General features: G+C 39.6%; 1 protein-coding gene across 1 annotated transcript in view; it reads left to right on the top strand.

Annotated features, from left to right (window-relative positions):
• The first annotated feature begins 6,285 nt into the window (after positions 1-6,285).
• The window catches only part of HERC4 (HECT and RLD domain containing E3 ubiquitin protein ligase 4), a 63,248-nt gene continuing 49,478 nt past the window's right edge, over positions 6,286-20,055 (top strand). Inside the window, exons 1-3 of the mRNA XM_080937904.1 lie at positions 6,286-6,507; positions 8,110-8,140; positions 8,517-8,820. Of these exons, the coding sequence (XP_080794030.1) occupies positions 8,595-8,820 (226 nt within the window). The 5' untranslated portion in view covers positions 6,286-6,507; positions 8,110-8,140; positions 8,517-8,594. The remainder of the gene's footprint in view (positions 6,508-8,109; positions 8,141-8,516; positions 8,821-20,055) is intronic.

The raw sequence follows: 20,055 nt of genomic DNA, 5'->3' as shown, positions 1-20,055 counted from the left end.
GCACCACACCTGGTTTATTCAACTATGGAGGATGGTTTATTCAGCTATGCACTCTACCAACGGCACTACATTCTCAGCTCAAAAGGCATTTTAATACTAATTTTAAAAAAAGAAATGCTATAATGGGCGGTGCATGACTCCTAACACTGTAACGTCCACATTTGGAGGTTGAGCCAGGTCCAGTGCCAGGAAGAGGGTGACCTAGGCTACATAGTATGTTTCAGGACAGCTAGGGTTTTAGAATTAAAGACTGTGCTTAAGAATTGCCCAGGAGGCTCAGAGTTGAGTGCGTGGTCATCAGGGAGTGGCTCTATTTGCAATGAGCTAGGTGTGGCCTGGTTGGAGAAAGTGTGTCACTAGAGGCTCAATCTCTTCATTCTGCTATCCTGACCTTGGGTCAGGAAGAACTGTGAGCTCCTTTTCCAGCACCACATCTGCCTGCATTCCATCGTGCTTCCCTCTGAGATGATGATTAGCTAATCTCTGAGACTGTAAACAATCTCAGGGTTAAATGTTTTCTCCTCTAAGAGCTGACTTCCTCACAGTATACATTCCCAGCAATACAACAGTGTCAGGGACACTGTCTCAGAAAAATGTAACAAGGGGCTGGGCTGCTCATGCAGAGGACCTCAGTTTGGTTCCCAGCACCCACATGGTTGCTCACATCCACCCATTACTCAATCTTAAAGGGATCGGTCCTCTGTAGGCGCCTCACAACCACTTGGTAGACAAATGTGTAGGCAAAACACCTTTATAAAATAAAATTAAAAAAAAAAAACAGTTAAAATAAGACAAAAGGAACATTTACTGTGGTCCACAGCTTTCCCTGCTTACAAAAGTCTGTAGAAGTGCCCACATTCATTGTGCTGGGAGTGTCTACAGGTTCTTTGAGGAGGTAATTAAAGTGAGATCACAGGGAGTGACCTAACCCATTATGATTCACCGCTTTACAAGAACAAAGACAGAACCCGGAGAAAGAAGGCAAACTGGAGACCTCAGAGTAAAGAGGTGGCTCTTTTCAAGCAAGGAAAGCTTTTTTTTTTGTTTGTTTGTTTTTTTTGGGGGGGGAGGGGTTTCGTTTGGTTTTCATTCCTAGGAAAACAAAACAAAATGCAACAAAAACCAAACAAACCAAAAACAAAAAGTAAACTGCCTACACCTTTATCATGGATGTCCAGCTTTCAAAATTTCGAGATAATAAAATAACTTAGCTTGTGTTTTCTTTTGTGGTAATGGGGATGAAACCCAGATTCTTGCAGTTGATCATGCTAAGCAAGCACTGTAGCCTTAGCTATGTGTACTTAATCCTAAAGTGTGTAACTTGTGCTATTGAATACACTGTTACTTAAGAAGCCCCACTTGTGATATTATGGTAGTTTTCAAAATTTAATAGAAAAACATCAAGACTGGGGCCGTTGAGTCAGAAGTTAAGAGCACTGACTGCTCTTCCAGAGGGGACCTGGGTTTGATTCCCAGCAACCACATGGTGGCTCACAACCATCTGTAATGGGATCTGACGTCCTCTTCTGGTGTGTCTGAAGACAGTGACAGTGTACTCACATACATACATAAATAAATCTTTAAAAAAAATCAAAAAAAATTTTTTTGCCAAAAACGTATCTTCCATCAGGACTTTGAAGCATACACCTATAATTCCAGAACTCCCAAAGCAGAAGCTGAAAGATTGCTATAGATTTAAGGCCAGGTGGCGAGGTCCAGACTAGCCAAGGTTACATAGTGAGGCCCTGTCTCAAAAGATGCTAAAGATTCCAGGCCATTGCAACCCAAGCCTTTGAGGCTTGCCTGGTCAACAAAGTGAATGCCAGGACAGCCAGGGCTACACAGAGAAACCATCATGCTAGGCGAACTTCGGTAGTCTTCAGTTTCGTAGATGGCATTAGCTACTCAGCCAGTTGCTGAGTGAAAGGCTTCCAATATCCTCGATTGCTAACCACCTAGTGCAACCCTGTTAAACCTATCCACAAAGCAAGTTTTTAATTTGCTTGCTTTTGTCTTGTTTCTGATATCCATTTTATTTTACAAAGAAATACTCCAAAAAAAGAGTAAGAAGTCAAAAGGTGAAGTCACTAAGCTGAACGCCTTGGACTCAGAGGCCTTCAGTTTTGTTTTTTAAACTTGCATGCATGTTATGTGCCTATCATGGATGCTGGGAACCGAACTCCAGTCCTCTTGAAGCATGAAAGCACTCTTAGCTAAGCCATGTCTCCAGTTACTAAGAGAGTTGTCCTCTAGTGCATCTGAAAACCTAATGTCATGGCTTCAGCTTCTCCCTCCAGTAATAGTCCATGAACTGGACTGAAATCTGCTTCTAAAATATTTTCTTGGTCTGATTTCGCAATCTGCAGTCTTCTTGGCATCTTCCAGAAAGCTGAAGGTAGCTGGTCTCATCTGTGGTAAAGGATGCAGAAGCTGTGTGTTCTCCTAGAATACATACACTGTTGCCTCTAGTCTAGAGCAGTGGTTGAATCCTTGGTCCATGGCTGCTGTCTCTAGACTAGTGGCTAAGACCACCTTATCACAAATATCTAGGTCGACAGTCCAGGCCACTGATTCGAATGGCTCACTAGTTGATTCCAATAGGTTGATTCTCATAGATCTTCACAGGTTGGTTCTAGCAGGACACTGGCAGATTCTAGTCAGTCACTGATTAGCATGAGGGTAGACTGAGGAAAGTCAGCACCACATTGAGCAGGTGCCAGGGACCTTGCAGGGTGTAGGTCTTTGGTAGGACAGAGGCAGCAGGTGAGCAGGCAGAAGACAGAAAGCAAATTGACTTCAACCTTCTTCACATCTTCTCTGTTCCTGCTGTTTTGGTCTCCACCACTATTAACACCCATTTGGATCACTGCAAAAGTGTGAGGACTTGACCTCCTTTGCCTCTCACTATCTCACCCATTCTGTTCTGTTCCACACCAGACCTTCCTTTTCTCCTTAGCCCATAGGTTGCTACACTCCTCTCCTACCTCAGCATGAATTTCACGTCCGTGCCTTACTTGATTGACTTTGAGTTATGCCTTCCACCTACCTCCAAACACATCTACTGTTGCTGTGCTCAATCTACAACAACCTTCTTTCCGTTCCTTGGAAACACCAAGTCCTTTCCTACCTCAGTGGCTTCATTCAAGGTTAGGAGACTGTTTTGGTTTTTCTTCCTAGGGATGGATATCTACCTATCTATCTCTCCAACCCTGAGACTCATGTATGCTTGTGAGATTCATGAATGCTTGAGACTAATGTACACCAGTGAGACTTGTGTACACAATTGTGAGACTCAAGTACACTACTGAGTGTAGCTGAGGATGACCTTATTCTATTGCTTTGACCTCACAAGTCTTTCCCATTCCTTCATTTTCCTTGTTTTCCCCTAGAATGATTTTATAGGTTTGCTTTGCCTGCACCTCTTGCTCAAGGAAATCAAAGGAAGACATCAGATCCCCCAGAACTGAAGTTATAGATGCTTATGAGCCACCATGTGGGTGCTGGGAACTGAACCCGGGCCTTCTGCAAAACAGCCATTGGCCTTAACCGTGTGAACCACCTCTCTGGCTCCATTAGTTTTCATTTTTAAAGGCGATTCCTCTGTGAAGACTTTCACTGCTCATCCTAAATCAAGAATTCTCAGTTCTCTCCTTTATTATATAAAGATTTTGCAACATCTTTCTGTTTGATGGCAGTCCTGACAGAAAAATGAGATCTTGTCTCAAAAAACCAAAATGACAATATGTAAAAATTAAGCAATGATATGAGAAAGTTTGTGAGCGCTCTCACATTCCAATGCTGAAACTATGTTTTTTCTTTCCTTAAGTACTTTACCATTTTATACTGTAGTGCCAGGGAAGGGTTGAACTCCCCCCAAAACAGACTCCTCAATCTGATGTAACTCACAGCAGGGTTTTTATTCTATTCAAACTAGCTCAGGTTCTCCTAATGTATCACCGTCACACAGGATGGTTTTTGGTGGTGGGAGAGGCCCAAATATCTACGGGGTAAGGCTTTATAGTAAACAGCAAGTGGGGGATAAGTGTGCAAGCATCTAATTGGAAAGCTACTGTGGCCTTTAACATAATTGGCTGGTGCTGAGAGTCATATCATAAACTTAATTTCTGCTCCCCTCTGAATTGGTGGTCATTAGGCAGGGGGTGGGTTTGTAACATACCTGGGAGTGCAGATTTGTTGGGGGAATAACCTGGAGAGGCTGATCTTGTTGAGGGTTAGCCTAGAAACTGGAGCTAGGCTTAGGTTTTGTTGTGGGGCAACTTGAAAACTAATGTTAGGTACCAGCTTGTTAGTTTACATGAGTTCAAACTTGGGTCAGGTTCTCTAACATGGAGTCTGAACTTAAAAAGATTTGGCCTCTCAATACTTCTCTTATACACTGTGGTAGTCTGCAATCTTAACCTCAAGGACCCTATGTGATCTTCTTGGGAAATAAGATTTTTGTAGATACAATCATGAGTTCATAATGCATTAACGTGGGCCCTTGATCAAGACGCTGGTGTCCTTAGAGAAAGGGAAACTTGAATATGGACATCCAGGAAAAACATCAAGGGTAAGGTAGAAGCAGAAGAAATCAGGGTGATGCTTCCACAAGGCTTGCCAAACACCTGTGGCAATCACCAGAAGCCGGGAGAGAAACGTGGAAAAAAAATTCTCCCCTTGAAACCAGAAGGAATCAACCCAAAGCTGCCTTTCAGACTCTGACAGCTAGAATGAGATACAACAAATTTCTATGGTTTTAAGAGACTTGATTTGGGGTAATTTGTTGTAGTAAAATTAATTTACATATACCAATCTGTAACCATCTCCTCATCAGAAATATACTTTTCAATAAAAACAATCAACCGATCCAGACTACTGTGAAATTGATTATAGATTGTTAACATTCATGCCAAAATTCCAGGTTCTGGTATGGAATTAGCCAGGTACTATGGCTACTCCATGCAAACACAATTATTCTGGAGAGAGGATGCACAAGTTTGAAGACAGCTAAATTAACTTTGGTGCCACGCTTCATTTGCTAAAGTACGAAGTAAAGCCATAGCGCTGTGTAAAAATAACTACTACACAAGTTCAAAACTGCATCGTTTTAAGATCTCTTATTTTTAAATGAGGCTGAAATTTTATTTATACCTGTCCTCTGCTGGAAAGGTCTTGTGCCTCATTCATTCGTGCAGCCCCCCTCCCCTTAAGCTAGCGCTAGCAGCACAATTGTTTTGCATGAGACTACTCCCAACCCATGTGACTTCTTCAAGATTGACAGACTCATAGATTGATAGCTACCGGGTTTCCTCCTAAGGCTAAAGAGGGCACGGAACCTGTGTTTAAAAGGATAAAATGTCAGCAAGCTACTCCATGCTCTTGGTCTTGGTGTCTTACCGAGCAAATCTTTCTTTTTTCTTGCCCCAACAAATTGTCCTGCAATTTGAGACACAACAGACAGATTTTTAGTATCAAGATGATTTTAAAATTGGCCCGAGAGATCTGGATTTTGTTTTCATGAAGAAGAAACTGTAGCCGTAAACTGTTTTTCTCCAAGTGAAATAGGCTGGGCTATTTAACCTCATATCGTCCAAGGCGTTAGCTAAAAATGTGAGCCAACTGTTCTGGAACCTGAGGCAAAGATGTTGACATTTAGTAAGATTAGGCTATGCCATTGCACCATTGCTATCAATATATCTCACATGTTCAAATTAGGGTCACGTGAGTTTAAGAGTTTAAAATGAGCCCTCGGCTTTTCTAACCGTATTTATGACAGTTTCGTCTGCTACTTTCAAAGCCAAAATTAGGAAAGGTAGGCTAAAGTATGAAAAGGCTAAAAGCCTAAAAGCAGAAAGACAATCCAAAATCTAAATTTTCACTAACTAGCCCTTGTTAACGCTGAAGCATTGTTAAAAAACACACCGACCCCCCCACCCCATCCCCCCCACAAAAAAAAAAGAAAAGAAAATACATTTGACAGCCTCCAGCCCTAACCCGCTGCATTCAAGAGTAGAGAACAGCAACACTGCGCAGGCTCCAGGATCCGAAGAACCCTGGGAGGCCTTCCGCGCCGGCGCACGAATGGGGAAGTGGGCGGGGTCACGCATGTTCCGCGGCTCACTTCCGGCCAGCCCCTCCCCCTCCCCCTCCCCCGCGAAACCACCGCCCCTCTCCCTTGTCGCCAGCCTCTCCCTCGGCTCTCTCCACCCCTCGTGTTCTCCGCCCTGTTCGCCACCAGCCCTTCCCCTCCCGCTCCATCCGGGTCGCTGACGGCTGTCTCTTGGTCCGGAGAGTGCTGGCGGCAGCTTTTCTCTGAGGAGCCTGGGAAAGTTTCACGGGGGAGCCGGGCAGCAGAGGCGGCAGAGCTGCGGCCGGGACGCCGGAGGAGCCGAGGTAATCGCCGTGGCCGGCTGAAGGAGGAACGTCTCGGGAGCCCGAGATCCGCCCAGAGGTCCAGGGGGCGACCGTCCTCCATCGCCTAGGGCTCTCCCTGCCCTGAGGGACCCGGTGAGTCGTTGCCCCCGTGGGTTCGGGGTAGTGTGACGGAGGCGAGCTCTGTTGGGGCCTTGGCGAAGGGCGCCAGCGTCTTCAGCGTTTCCCGGGGCCGGAGTGTTGCACCGCCCTCGGGGAAAGGGTCTCCCTGGGGCCGAGACCGTGGGGGCCGAGCCCGGTGGGGCGGACTCTCTCCCCGGCTCGCCGGTAGCTGCGGGAGTTTGGCTGGTCGGTCCGCGAGACTGGGTGTGTGCAGACCATTCCTTTTCCCCGGGCCGCGGGAGCTGATCGTGTGGTGCATGGTCAGGGAAAGAGGAAACCGAACTGCTTTCCGTTCTCCTACCTGTTGCTGGCGAGAGAACGTCTTTCCAATACGGGTTCTGACTTTTGGAGGAAAAAAAAGGGTACCCAAACGAAGCGCGTTGAAATCGGAGATGTGTGCCCGTCTTATGCTAGCCTTGGAAAAGGAGAGAGATAAATACGGAAAGACAATGCAGAACTCTCTGGAACTTTCGAGTTTTGGTGTCCCAAAGGGATGAAGTCAAACTTCTGCTAATGGGAGTGGAGTGAGACGACTTCGGCACTTTTAAAAGAAAACAGAAATGCAGGGAAATTATGTTTTGAAATCTCAGATTCAGTGTAAGGAATTTAGGTGATTTTGTATAGCAAGGATAAGACTGACTTCTATTCCTAATGCTCCCTGATAATGCTCGGTGTTTTTTAAAAGAAATGTGAAGGTTTAGAGGAGGACTCAGTCTTTTTTATGTTAATGAAGGTTTTCCTCACGTGCTTGTGCACCGGGTGTGTGTGACGAGTGCAGGATGCCAGAAGAGGGCGTAGAATTGATTGCCTGGGACTAGTTACTGACAGTAAAGAGTCATGTGGGTGCTGGGAATGAGGATCTTTTAAAAGAGCAGGCAGTTCCCTTAACCTTTGAGACATCTCAGCCCCTCATGTATGTCTTTCAAGCGTAGGAGTTATATAGATTTTCCTATCAAAGTAAACCCGCCTCCGACCCGTTGTTATTATGAAAAAAATCAGCAGTCCTGGGATTGTTTACAATTTGTTTTTCATCTTCAAGAAAATGTCACATAGGTATGTATACATAAATATAGATTCTTGAAGGAGATTTTTTATTATATATTATATATCTATTATATATATGGTACACTGTAGCTGTTTTCAGACACATCAGAAGAGGGCATTGCATCTCATTAGAGATAGTTGTGAGCCACCTTTGGGATTTGAACTCAGGACCTCTGGAAGAGCCATCAGTGCTCTTAACCATTGATCCATCCCCCGAAGGAGATATTTTTTTTATGTGTGAACCATTCATAATCTTTGAATTGGGAGACTTTTGATATTTAAATTGAATAAAAATATGTATTATAATCACATGGATTAAATTAAATTAAATCTTGAAATTAAATTAGTAGAGAGGGTTCAGTGTTAGTATTTTGACTTGTAAAATGGAGTTGATTGTTTTAAAATTATGACTTGATAAATTCTAATTTTGTATATAGCTTATTAGTATAAATAGTGAGAGAAGTCTAGTTTAAATTGTATGTGTGTATGCTTTTTTTTTAAGTTCCATTATTGGTTTTATTTATGTTACAGATAAGAACTTCAGTTTTCTGTTGATGTGGAGGTAGGTACTAAGATTGTTGAATTTTTGTGGGTTATGGGAGACTTACTTGCTTGTTTGGGCATTGGACACATGCCTTATGCACTGTTCACATTAAATGTATTTAAAGGGAAAAAAAAACTCATTTCATCAGAGTACTTACTACTGGGTTATATAAAAGAGTTAAAGCCAGTTATGATACTAAGTTTTGCAAAGAATAGTAGAAGGGGATGTCATTTCCTAAACGCTTGTATATGATCCTTTAAAAGTTCGAGAACTGAAGGATAACCCTGATGCATATTATAAATATTGAACAAATGCAGTCCTCACTTTAGCTTAGCATTTGATGAGAGAGCAGCTTTCTTTGAGGTCTTGAAGTCTAACTTGTTTTTCTCTTCAGACATAGGGTACCTCCAAGATTCCGGTGCTTCGGAAGGGACTTTTGTATTGAAGCTGGAAGACCAAAGTCATTACAAGCATGTTGTGCTGGGGAAATGCTTCCTATGGACAACTAGGTTTGGGTGGAATTGATGAAGAGATTGTACTAGAGCCCAGGAAAAGTGACTTTTTTATAAATAAAAAGGTCCGAGATGTTGGGTGTGGACTCAGACACACAGTTTTCGTTCTGGATGATGGAACTGTGTACACATGTGGATGTAATGATCTGGGACAGCTAGGCCATGAAAAGTCCAGAAAGAAACCAGGTAATGGAGGTTTTCCTGTTTTTAATAATTGATCATTTTACTTTTGAGATGGTGTTTTATGTGACCTCTGTAAGTCCTAACCTTACAGGCTTTTTCAAGATCTAAAAGCAAGTAAGAGTTTAAATATACTCTTGACTTTACCATGCTTCTTAAGAAGTACATTGGTTTGTGGGGTTGTTTGTTTTTATTTACTACTACTCCTAGTATCACCACTAATTGTATGTGGTTGAAAACAGTAACAAAAAACTCTGGGCTTCAGTGTTTCTTTTGTATAGACTATAAAGTTATCAAAATCCTTAATAACTTCAGCTACCTTGAACAGATCTTGAGTTCCTAATTTGCTCTCTGTGTTTCTGTACTTGGGGGGGGGGTGGCAAAAGCTTTTTATTATCATTTACTTGTGGAAAATTATACCTTAATTCTTCCATTTTATCCCCCTCATTATACTTTAGGTATGTAACTTTCGTTTTGCTTAGTTAGAAATGCTGTTTAATCCCCTAATTGCTGCCTCCACGTTTTCAGTACTAGATTTTTAAGGGCTGTGAATGAAAGGTGGTCTGACTAGAGCGAGAGAGCTAAGCAAAATGTAAAATAATTTACAGGTAATGAGCACTGGAAACATTTGGTCAGATTTCATGGTCTCGTTTTCTGGATGTTGTATTCAAAATTAGGTAACACATTTGAGGTGGAACTGTTAGATATTTTGCTCTCAGTTGTGACAACCAAAAGCTATTCCGGGAAGGGGCAAGCTGCTGCTCAGTGACACAGTAACAACACGTAGGCATTCCCCACGGTGATCCTTGTTCTCTTACCATTTCATCACCTCATGGTATATGGTGTGATTTTGGTTGGTTTTCTTTTTGTTTTTTTGTGTTGTTGTTTTGCTTTTGATAGCCATGTTTTGAGAGGTCAACATAGGTATAAAAACTCAGGCAATTAATTGAGGCATCTGTCATATCATCTCACCACCATTGCCGTCCTTAACTCCTGATACTTTCAATTTGCAGACGCTGTAGCTTTTATTCTTTGTGGGTAGGGTCTTAATCTCGTAACATGTTAACGTATTACCTCATGATCAAACTTGGTTTTATTGAATAAATGAGATCATCTCTTTAATACAATAAGTCTAATTATTATAGAATTAAAAGTAAATGAGTTTTCTTGTATTACATTTCACGAAGGAATCTCTTAAAGAATGGTACCAGATTTTCATAATCTTGGGTATTGAGGTTGGTGTGAATGGTAATTTACTATCTATACATTTTGCTTATGTGGGAATGCTACCTCAAGTTGGGATTTTCAGTGTTGGAGCTAAATAGTAGGTGTAGGAGTTGCTAGTATGCTTACTGTAACTTACTGAGGGTTAGAAATTTTAAATGTTACTTTACTGTTTAGATCAGAGCCCTCCATTACATGCACCATTAGGTAGTATAACTTAAACTGCATGGATGAAGTTTGGGGAAAGCTGAGTGCTTTTTGGTCTTGTTGACATTGTGACGACTGTATTGTGACATCTTTGTCTTCTATGAATTCATCCTGGAAGCATTATTTAGTAAGGCAAAGTTGAAGAGTATGCCGCTTCCACTTCCAGATGGATTCACTGGCATATAGAACAGTCCTAGAAAAGGAAGAAAGCTTTGTTTTTCAGAGTTTTAGAGCTTCAGTCGGGAGTTAAGACATACGTAAACGAAGTAACTGAAGAGAACTGAAATTGTCCACAATAGTATGTATATTTCAGGCCTTGGAAATTTGATGAGAAAGATATATGTGTTTGAATTAAAGAAATAAAGGCTTAAGTTTCATTTTGTCTGTAATCATGTAAATAGCCAGTCAGTAAGTCTGGTGCTAGAATTACTTTTATAAAAGGGGTTGGTAGGGGAGCAGGAGGGCTCAGATCTAAACAGAAGTCCTGGTATTTTCAGTGTAACTAGGCTACAGAGATGGACACAGGGAACTCCTGTGTGTGTGTGACCACTATGATGGGAGTCTAGCTTTCAGCCTCATGTTTTGTTTCAAGAACATGAGTGGTAAATTTTAATAATGCTTTAACTAAAATTCTCTTTGGAATGATTCGTCAGTGTTTTAAATGTGCTTTTTCTCTGTTCCTTTTTTACATTGTTAAATATGAGGGCTGAGTTTAAAGATAAGGAATTAATTGTTAGATCTTGGTTTGAAAGTCTTGATAATTGACCAGTCTTGTTAGATGTCTGAATCACAGACAATTCTTTCATCAGAGCTTTACTTAAGTCACAAAGAAAGTAGAGAAAAACCAAGACTAGCCATAACAGATGGTTGTAATGAAGGAGTGAAACTTAGTGACCCCACTCAAGTCACATGGCTTACGGTAGGAATTGACCTTGGTGTGTAGTTCGGACCTGCGACCTGTTGGGAAAGTTTTCCATTCTGGGTATTTTAGGAATCATATAAGTACTTTCTGACACACTTACTGACTTCTTCTATTATACCAAGAGTGTGGGTTAAGTTCATATCCATCTCTGGCCTCTCACATAGGTATGACCTCATTGCTAACTCTTTCTGAATTAGTGCTAGAAAAGTGAATGATTTTTCATCTTCATGCATTTTTTTCCTACGTAAGAACTTCTAAATACTTTTTAAAGGTAGTTTCTCAATTTCTTAATTCATAGCCATAAATACATTTATTCAGTGTGTTATATCTGTCCATTCAAATGGTTTTATTCGCATACTTCTAGGTTTTACTTAGGAAGATTTAAAAGTAATTTATTAGAAGAATGTTTTTCCTAACAGGTTTATTTACTCACAATATATTTAGTTACAGCTTGTTGGTGTGTCTTTACTTGGTTCATGGTAGAAGCAATACTAGGCTATTTTATGAATGTAAATGATGTTATAATTTTGTTAAGGAGTGTGCTTCAGTAGTTTTCTGTGGTTTTCCAATTGGAATATCTCATTTGATGCTCACAACACTGCCTGCTGTTAAGTCATTCTGGTGAAAGCATTTTGGTCACAGAAGTAGCTACTTTCTTCCCTTTCTTGATTCCTCACTTTCTGACATATTCTTTCTGTTCATAAAAACATAAACCTATAAGTGAAATGTCCTTTTATATACAACGACATTTTAAAAAAATAGTGTAGGCAATATGTAAATATGCAAAATTATTTGCAGATTAGATATACCAAATTATCCCACATATTTTTTATTTTGCCAAAACATACAAGATTGAACTCACTGGGTTTTGTAAGTTTTAGTTTTCATACCTTCTAAGGAAGAGAAGGATGTAGGTTACGCAAAGACTCAGGAAAAAGAAATAACCTAAGTCAGGATGTCAGGTGTGGCTTTGAGAAAGTTCCGTGCCCAGGAATCACAGCTTTAGGTATAGGAGAAGTCATAATGCAAACAGATGCTACCGTTAGAGAGATGTATAATAATACTTTACTTTGTATAGGACCCCACATCTGAGGAATCTCAAGAGCATTACACAATAATTCATGGTTCCTTTCAAAGTGCTTGTGACACAGATTGCAAGAATTATCCTCATCTTAGGGGATAAGTTTTCGGAGAAATGGCAGCACAAGTTGGTAAGTAACTTGTCAAACAGCAGGTGGCTGGTGAACAGCTGTAAATTGAATCTGAAAGCTTAAGCCTACCAGTCTCCTATTTTATTCACTAAATTGTGCTTATGTTTAGCATTATTTACAATAATATCTTCTGTTTGAGGCAGCTCAAATACTAATGCAGATTGTTCCTTTGCCATTTTATTAGATGGCCTATTGAAATAAATCAGTATTTTACCAAGATGATTGCATGATGCCACTGTGTGGTAGGAGCAATATTTTTATTTTTATTTTTGTTATGCTGTAAATCAAACCTAGGGCCTCATGCATGCTAAGCAAGCACTCTGACACTCAGCTACACCCAACCCCAAGAATATCTAGACAAACAACGCTTACTTTTCTTATTTCTGTTTTTATTGTCTTGACTACTGTGCTGGTCTATCAGAAGTCTGTAGAGATTGTCATGTAGGGTTAATTTGGCATTAGTACCTAGGTTACTTATGTAAGGCTCTCTCTGAGGTGCATTGGTTTATGCTTTATAATCCCCCCACCAGACATACATAGCTGTAGTTGGCTTCTTTCAGGATTTTCTTTGTGTTTGTTATATTAGTTTGTTTACATGATTGGCTTGTAATGCAACACTCTGAAGGTTGAGGCAGTGGGATCATAGGTTGGAGGCTTTTCTGAGCTGCAAGATCCTCCCTCAAAAATACAAAAGGAAAAATCAATTTAGTTGCACAGTTTGAGCAGTTACCAAAGATTAATGTAAGATGGCAGCCTGGGGAGTCAGTTTGTATTATCTACTCAGATTTTGTTCTAGCTTTTGAGACAAGATCTTACTATGAACTTCTGGCTGACCTGGAACTTGATATATAGACTAGGTTTTCCTCCAGTTTAGTAGAGATCTGCCTGCTTCTTCCTCCTGAGTGCTGGGATTAAAGAAAGTACATCACCATGCCTATTCTTACTTAGAGACCTCTTAAGGATTTCTTAGGTTTCCATTCTCGGTATTATCTCTCTATATATGTGGCATGATTCTCATAAACTCTATGTTAAAGTTGTTTTGAAGAAATAAAAGTATTCAGTTTTCTAAACTATAAAGCATATTATTGAATGTTGGGATTTTTTTTTTTTTTTAAAACTATGATCCAGACATTGTGACAGCAAACATGATTTGGGTGAGATTGTGTAGGATAATGATCAGTGAAAGGAGCCAAAGAGCAAGCCTCTGTGTCGTCCTTTCTGTTTCTCAAACTCACACTTTGTTGATGGAAAGCAAGGCAATAATACACACAAAACCAGTGCTGTGTATAGACAGCATATAAAAACATTTTTTAAAAAATGCTAGATGTGGTGATGCCCACTTGTAATTTCAGCACTAGGAGATTTACAGTAGAAAGATCAAGAATTGGACACCAGACAGTTATATAGAGATACATTCTCACACAAAAAGCAAAATAAATTTGTTCTAGTTATAAAAGGGAGATTTCCTAACTATTAGTACTGCTAAAACTTTATTTATCTGGACTTACTCTTATTTTCTAGCTTGGTATAGTTTTATTTTTTATTCTGAAGACTCTTTAGTAACATATTTTCTACATACTATTCAAAACTAATTCTTCTTTATTATTGTAATTTGAACTGCTAGAGATAGAGCCCAGGGTCTAATATATATTAGACTAATATATACTATACTAATATATAATATTAATATACAACACTCCACCACTGTCCTATACTCCAGGTCCTCAATCTTTTATTAATATATAGATTTAGACTGATTTGTTCCTTTTTTATACAATTCTTAAATACAGTTTTAGTTTTTTTATATTTTTTTTCTGGTTAAAAAATAGTACACATTCTTGGCAGAAATATTAGCAAATCTAAGAAGGCAAAAATAAGTGTAATGACATCTTGCAAAAGCATTCTCCTTTGAGTCCTTTCTTATGTTTCTGACTACAAATTGGGAGTGTGTTTTTCTCAACCTGTTTTCAGTGATAGTTCAATAATTAATTATTCTCCAATTGAGGGTCTCATCTGTAAGTGCACCTGGCTGCTCTTCCAGAGGACCAAGGTTTGATTTTTATCACCTGCAAGGATGCTCACAACCATCTATAACTCCAGTTCCCTAGGGGTAGCAACCTCCTATGGTATGCATGTCATACCTAGACATACATGTAGACAAAACATTCATACATATAAACAATAGAATATTCAGAAATTGTTAAATTGTTGACAAGTGATAATTTAACATTCAAGATTTTTAAAACTTTATTTTCATCTCTCTCCATATTTACATATCTATATATATCTTACATAATTGTATATATCACTTTAGTCCTTGTTTACATCTTTCTTTAGAAAAAACACACACTTTTAATTTTAGCATATCTGCAATAAACAGTTAACTTTTATTTTTTAAATGTTATACACGGTTGTAGATTACAAGTGCACATGCTCACAAGAATTTTGTTTGTAAATGAAAGTTCCAAAATACATTCATCTGGCAAGCTTCTGAGTACAGTATAATGAACATTGTTTAAAAGTCTAGTAAGGAAAAGAAAATGAAACACTAGTCATAGGAGTTCACGTAAATATGCAGCAGTGTTGTTTACAGATGAGTAATTGCAATGAATAGTTCCGCATGGTAACTCTTACCTCTAATTCCCAGATTCAGAGGTGTGCTGTGAAGTGATGTCCAGTCTGATCTAGTTATGGATATAGTTATGTCCTGTTTCAGATAAGGATGGTGATACAGCCTTGTGAAACCTTGGCTTACATGTGGATGTAGTAGAGGTAGCGCATGAGTAGGAAAGATACTCAAGTGCTCCCCCTTTAAAGATTTACTTATGTATACAGTGTTCTGCCTGAATATATGCCTGCAGGTCAGAAGAGGGCATCAGATCCCATTACAGATGGTTCTGAGCCACCATGTGGTTGCTGGGAATTGAACTCAGGACCTCTGGAAGAGCAGTCAGTGCTCCTAACCACTGAGCCATCTCTCCAGCCCTTCACGTGCTTAACTTTAAGTTAAGAGAGTGGAAGGTGCATTAGAGGCAAACTAGTTCAAATGACCATAGGCAAGTGTCATACCCAGGACACCAGGACAACAGCAGCTCTTATAAAGGACAACATTTAATTGGGACTGGCTTACAGCTTCAGAGGTTTAGTCTGTTATCATCATGGTGAGGAACATGGTGGTTTGCAGGCAGAGGGTCTCGGAGATCATGCAGCAGAAGCAGAAAAAGGCAAACGAGAAGAAGAAGGAACCCAAGTAGCTTTGTGGCTTCGTGTCCAACCCTCTTGCCCTATCTATGCCTGTGTGCCTGGAGCCAGTCCCACCATGCTCAAGTTTCTTCCTGTAGTGCTCACAGGTCCCAGCACCGATGGCATTCCCTTTGCCCTGAATCTGCAGCAGGTTCCTTTTGTGCTTCCTTCCCCTCAGGTAGCCTTTCCCTTAACCAAGTCGCTCTGTTTCTTCAACATACATATTTTCTGTTCCAAGTATTTGCTATTTATTTTATAACTTAACTAACAGTCATGGACCTTGTGAAACTACAATGACACTTTTAATAGTTTATTTTATTTTAAATTACATGTATGTGTCTTTGTGTAGACAAGCAGTATGTAATAGAAGTGCTGTCAGATGCCCCTGGAGCTGGAGTTACAGATGGCTGTGAGCCACCTGGTGTAGGTTGTGGAACTCACACTCTGGAGAGCAGTGCATGCTCTCTCAGCCAATGTGCTGCTTCTTCAGCAAGACCTACATTGTCTCTTTTGAAGAGTAATTATGTAAAAGGCTAATTAGTTATCTCTGTATGAAGATGTGTTCACATATATTCAGATGAGCAGCTGAATAAGCCTGCAAATAGAAATAGAAAGGAAAGCATTTAGAAGTTGATATGGGAAGTGTATAGGGAAGAGGGAAAAACTGTGGGAAACTTTTAAAAAAGGGGGGGGCTTAATGAACTATTTAAAAAATAAAATGCTGATATTCAAAACTAGTAATAGTAACTACTATTATGTATCATGACTGTGAATCCTTTCTGTATTACCCCAAACTCTAAAGATTAGCTTTTGCCCCATTTTTTACTGTTGTCTGAGACTGAGTCTTGCTATTTGGCCTATTGTGCCTTTAGAGTTAACCAGTGATGGGATTACAGGTTTGTGCCCACAGTGTTGAGCCTTGTTTTTGTGGCTGAGGAAAGTAAGGTAGGTGGCACTTGAAATGGCTCTGGTTAAGAGCATTTGCTGCTCTTCCAAAGGACATCCACAGAACTACCTGTAACTCCAGCTCTTGGGAGCTTCAGTGTTCTCTTCAGGAATCTGTTCACATGTGGCCTATTCATTCAATGTCTGTCTGTCCTCCCAGCTTCTCACAATTAACACAATGAAAATAAGATCAATGGCATAATAGAAAACACACCCTAATAACAACAACATAATAATGATGATGATGATGATAACAAGGAGTAATAACTCAGGGTTGTTTATAAAAATGTGTAAGACCTAGATGAAGAATTGAAAGCACTTAATGCTTTTTATGTGAAAGTTCAGTTTCTGGGATAATACCTAATAGCTGCATTGGTGTTGCTACAGCATTTTATGGAGATTAGAAATAGCTTTAGTGTTTCTTTTGGAAATTGGCAAAATTATAATTTCTCCAACCACCATAATGTAGTGCTGTGTAGTTGAGGACTGGTATGGAAGGCATCCTTTTATATTGACTCATAGATGTATTGAAACAAGTACTAAGTAATAACTGTAGGTACAGAGGTGGGAGGAAAAACAAATAGGCTTTGCTTTGTATCTGTTTGAAAAACAGTTTTAAAAGGTAGGAATTGAGAAACTTTGGTGTAGTCCTGTTCTGTTGGCTGTAGGTCTGTTGTCCTGTACACTGCTTATCCTCTGTGTGTCTTAGTGTTCTGTTTAATCATATTAGATGATCATGGTAAGTTCTTGCGGGTTGGGGGTTAGTAGGTGAGAACACACGTAGTACCTGGCTGTGGTGAGTGAGCATTCTTTAGATGTCTGCTTTTTAAATAAAGAGCTACGGATGTTGCAGTTGGGGAGGGCACACAGCTAGTCTGCCTAATACCAACTAGGGTATTAGGTTGTTTTCACATTTGCCTGATACTTGTTACATGTCCTTGTTAGAAATTGTGTCATTTACATATTTGCTTCCAGATAGCCAGTGCCCATCTCTTCATTATAGCTGAAGTTTAGGGATTAATTCAACAATCAGTTGTTCTTATGTCTTGGCTACACCAAGCACAAAAATACTTCCCTAAAGGCCTTGTTTTAACTTTTATTCAAGAACTGTGCTAAAATATTAAAAAACCAAAAACCTGTGATGCTTGGAGGTGATGCTATATTAGAATAAGACAAAATGGATGGGATTCCTTCACCTTCAGGTGTAAAAGGAGACCGGGGGTAGGAGAGCTGTGATAGCTCCTCCTGTGGGAAGCAACGGGAATGCCAGAAGTTAAAGTTGGTTATGGATTGTCTTAAAAACTTGTTTGGACATGAGTGCTCACGTGCAGGTTTACATGGAGAGATACGTAGACAACCTGCTTTCTCCTCTCATTGTGTTTGTAGGTCCTGTGAAGAGAATTCAGCAGACTTAGTGGTCAGCCCCTTTACCTGGAGGCATCTTATATGGCTAGCCATTGATTTCACAAATGACTTAATGAGTGATTACAGTGGATAGTAGTGTCCTGATATTTTGGAAAATAGATATTCAAATTACTTAGTCAGGTTTTTAAACATAGCTGAACTGCAATGATGAACTAACCTGTAAGATGTAAAATACATTTGGTCATGCCTTTTGTTTCTGCATGTGTGCTTTTACACCCTTCTGAATACTTTTTTTTTTTTTTACTTAGTATAGAGGAGAAATTTACATGTCAAGAAGCTTCTAGTTCCAGCACTCAGGGAGCAGAAGCAGAAGGGTCTCTGGGTTTAGGACAGCCAGGGCTACAAGTAGAGACTCTGTCCCAAACAAAACAAAACACCAAGAAAGAAAGTCAAAGTGTATATGTGTGGAATTATATTAAAGATATGATCGTGAGAACAGGAAAGAGTGTTAACAGTGGAAGTGATTGTGATTTGTTAGTCTGTTTCATTTTCTCCAAAACCACACATCATCCCTCTATCATTGACCTCTTGACCTCACACCTGAGATTCACCTTAGGCTTTGTTTCCTTGTTACAGGATTAGTGTTGACTTTGTTGCCAAATTTTGGCATTTTACCCTGTAACCTCTGTTACTTTATTTTCTTTGCAGATGTCTGTGTGACCCTTAGCTCATTTAAGTCTTAGACCATTCCTCAGCTACCTGAAAGTCTTTTTCCATCCTAGTAAGATCACTTTTATATTGTGCAAGAATTGTGACCATAGTTTTCTCTGATTCACTCTGTTCTATTAATTCCTGATGAATGTTTCCAAAATTATTTCATTTTGTCTTTTGAAACCCCAGCTAAAATGAAATGCTTTAAACCCTCTTTGGTCATTCCTATAAAAATTTAAAGAAAAATACTGGAATTCTTAAGTATTTTTAAGAATTTAAGAATATATTTCGAAACTATATTTTGAAAATAAATTGTTAAAACTGTCTAGGGCTGGAGAAATGGCTCAGTGGTTAAGAGCACTGACTGTTCTTTCAGAGGTTCTGAGTTCAAATCCCAACCACATACATGGTGGCTCACAACCATCTGTAATGGGATCTGATGCCCTCTTCTGGTGTGTCTGAAGACAGGAACAGTGTACTTACATATAATAAATAAATAAATAAATAAATATATATATATATATATATATATATATTTAAAAAATCTGTCTATATCTTGTGATGGGAGGATGTTGTACAGCTCACATAGTGAGACTATCTCATACAGTAACATCAACAAGAAAATCAATTATTCATCAGTTCCAAAGTAATTAATATCCCTATTTTTTAAAGTAGGAGTAAAAAAGATACTAAGACTTTTGTATTTTGTATATTTATAAAATAAAGCTCAGTTTAATGATTAAGGGAGAAGGAGAGGAAAAGCACAGGTAACTAGTGTTGACAGTTTAATTTACAGTTCTTCTCTGTAAAAGTTTGAGCTGTCTGGTTACGTTTTTGAGTAAAAATGGTTGTTTCATATAATCCAGACTGGAGAATGACCCCGAACCTTTGATCCTTTTGCTTCTGCCTTTCAAGTTCTGGGATCACAGCACCTAAAATTAAACATACAGGTATTTTGATCATATTCTTTACTCATCACCAGGTCTTCTCCACTTTCCCGCCCAACTTTATGCTAAACATCACCCTCAACCCCCAACAAACAAACAGAAAAACTTATAAGATAACATGGATGCAAAAGCCATGAAGTCATTTTTGTCAAACTACTGGCCATGGGGCCTGCTTTGGAATGTGGCTGATATACCCAGTGAACCCCCGTTGGAGAAGATGGGTTTTCTCTTTCACCGCAGATAGCTTCTTTGTTAGAAGTGGATTTTTTAATCCTGTTTCTCTTCTCTGTGCTGGGATTTTTGTCTGGTTTGAGCCTGTATAATTCTTGTGAGTTCTGTCACAGTATTTGAGATAATGAGTCCTATTGTGTCTGGAAGACTATTTATCTTTCTCTTTTGCTTGGATTCCTGAGCCTTGAGGGGGAGGGCTTTGATAAAGACATCCTGTTTAGGGCTGAGTGCTCCA

This window comes from Micromys minutus, assembly GCF_963924665.1.
Source record: "Micromys minutus genome assembly, chromosome: 25".
NCBI classification, from domain to species: Eukaryota; Metazoa; Chordata; class Mammalia; order Rodentia; family Muridae; genus Micromys; species Micromys minutus.
The sequence above is the reverse complement of the archived record's forward strand: the minus strand, read 5'-3'. Positions and strand labels throughout refer to the sequence as shown.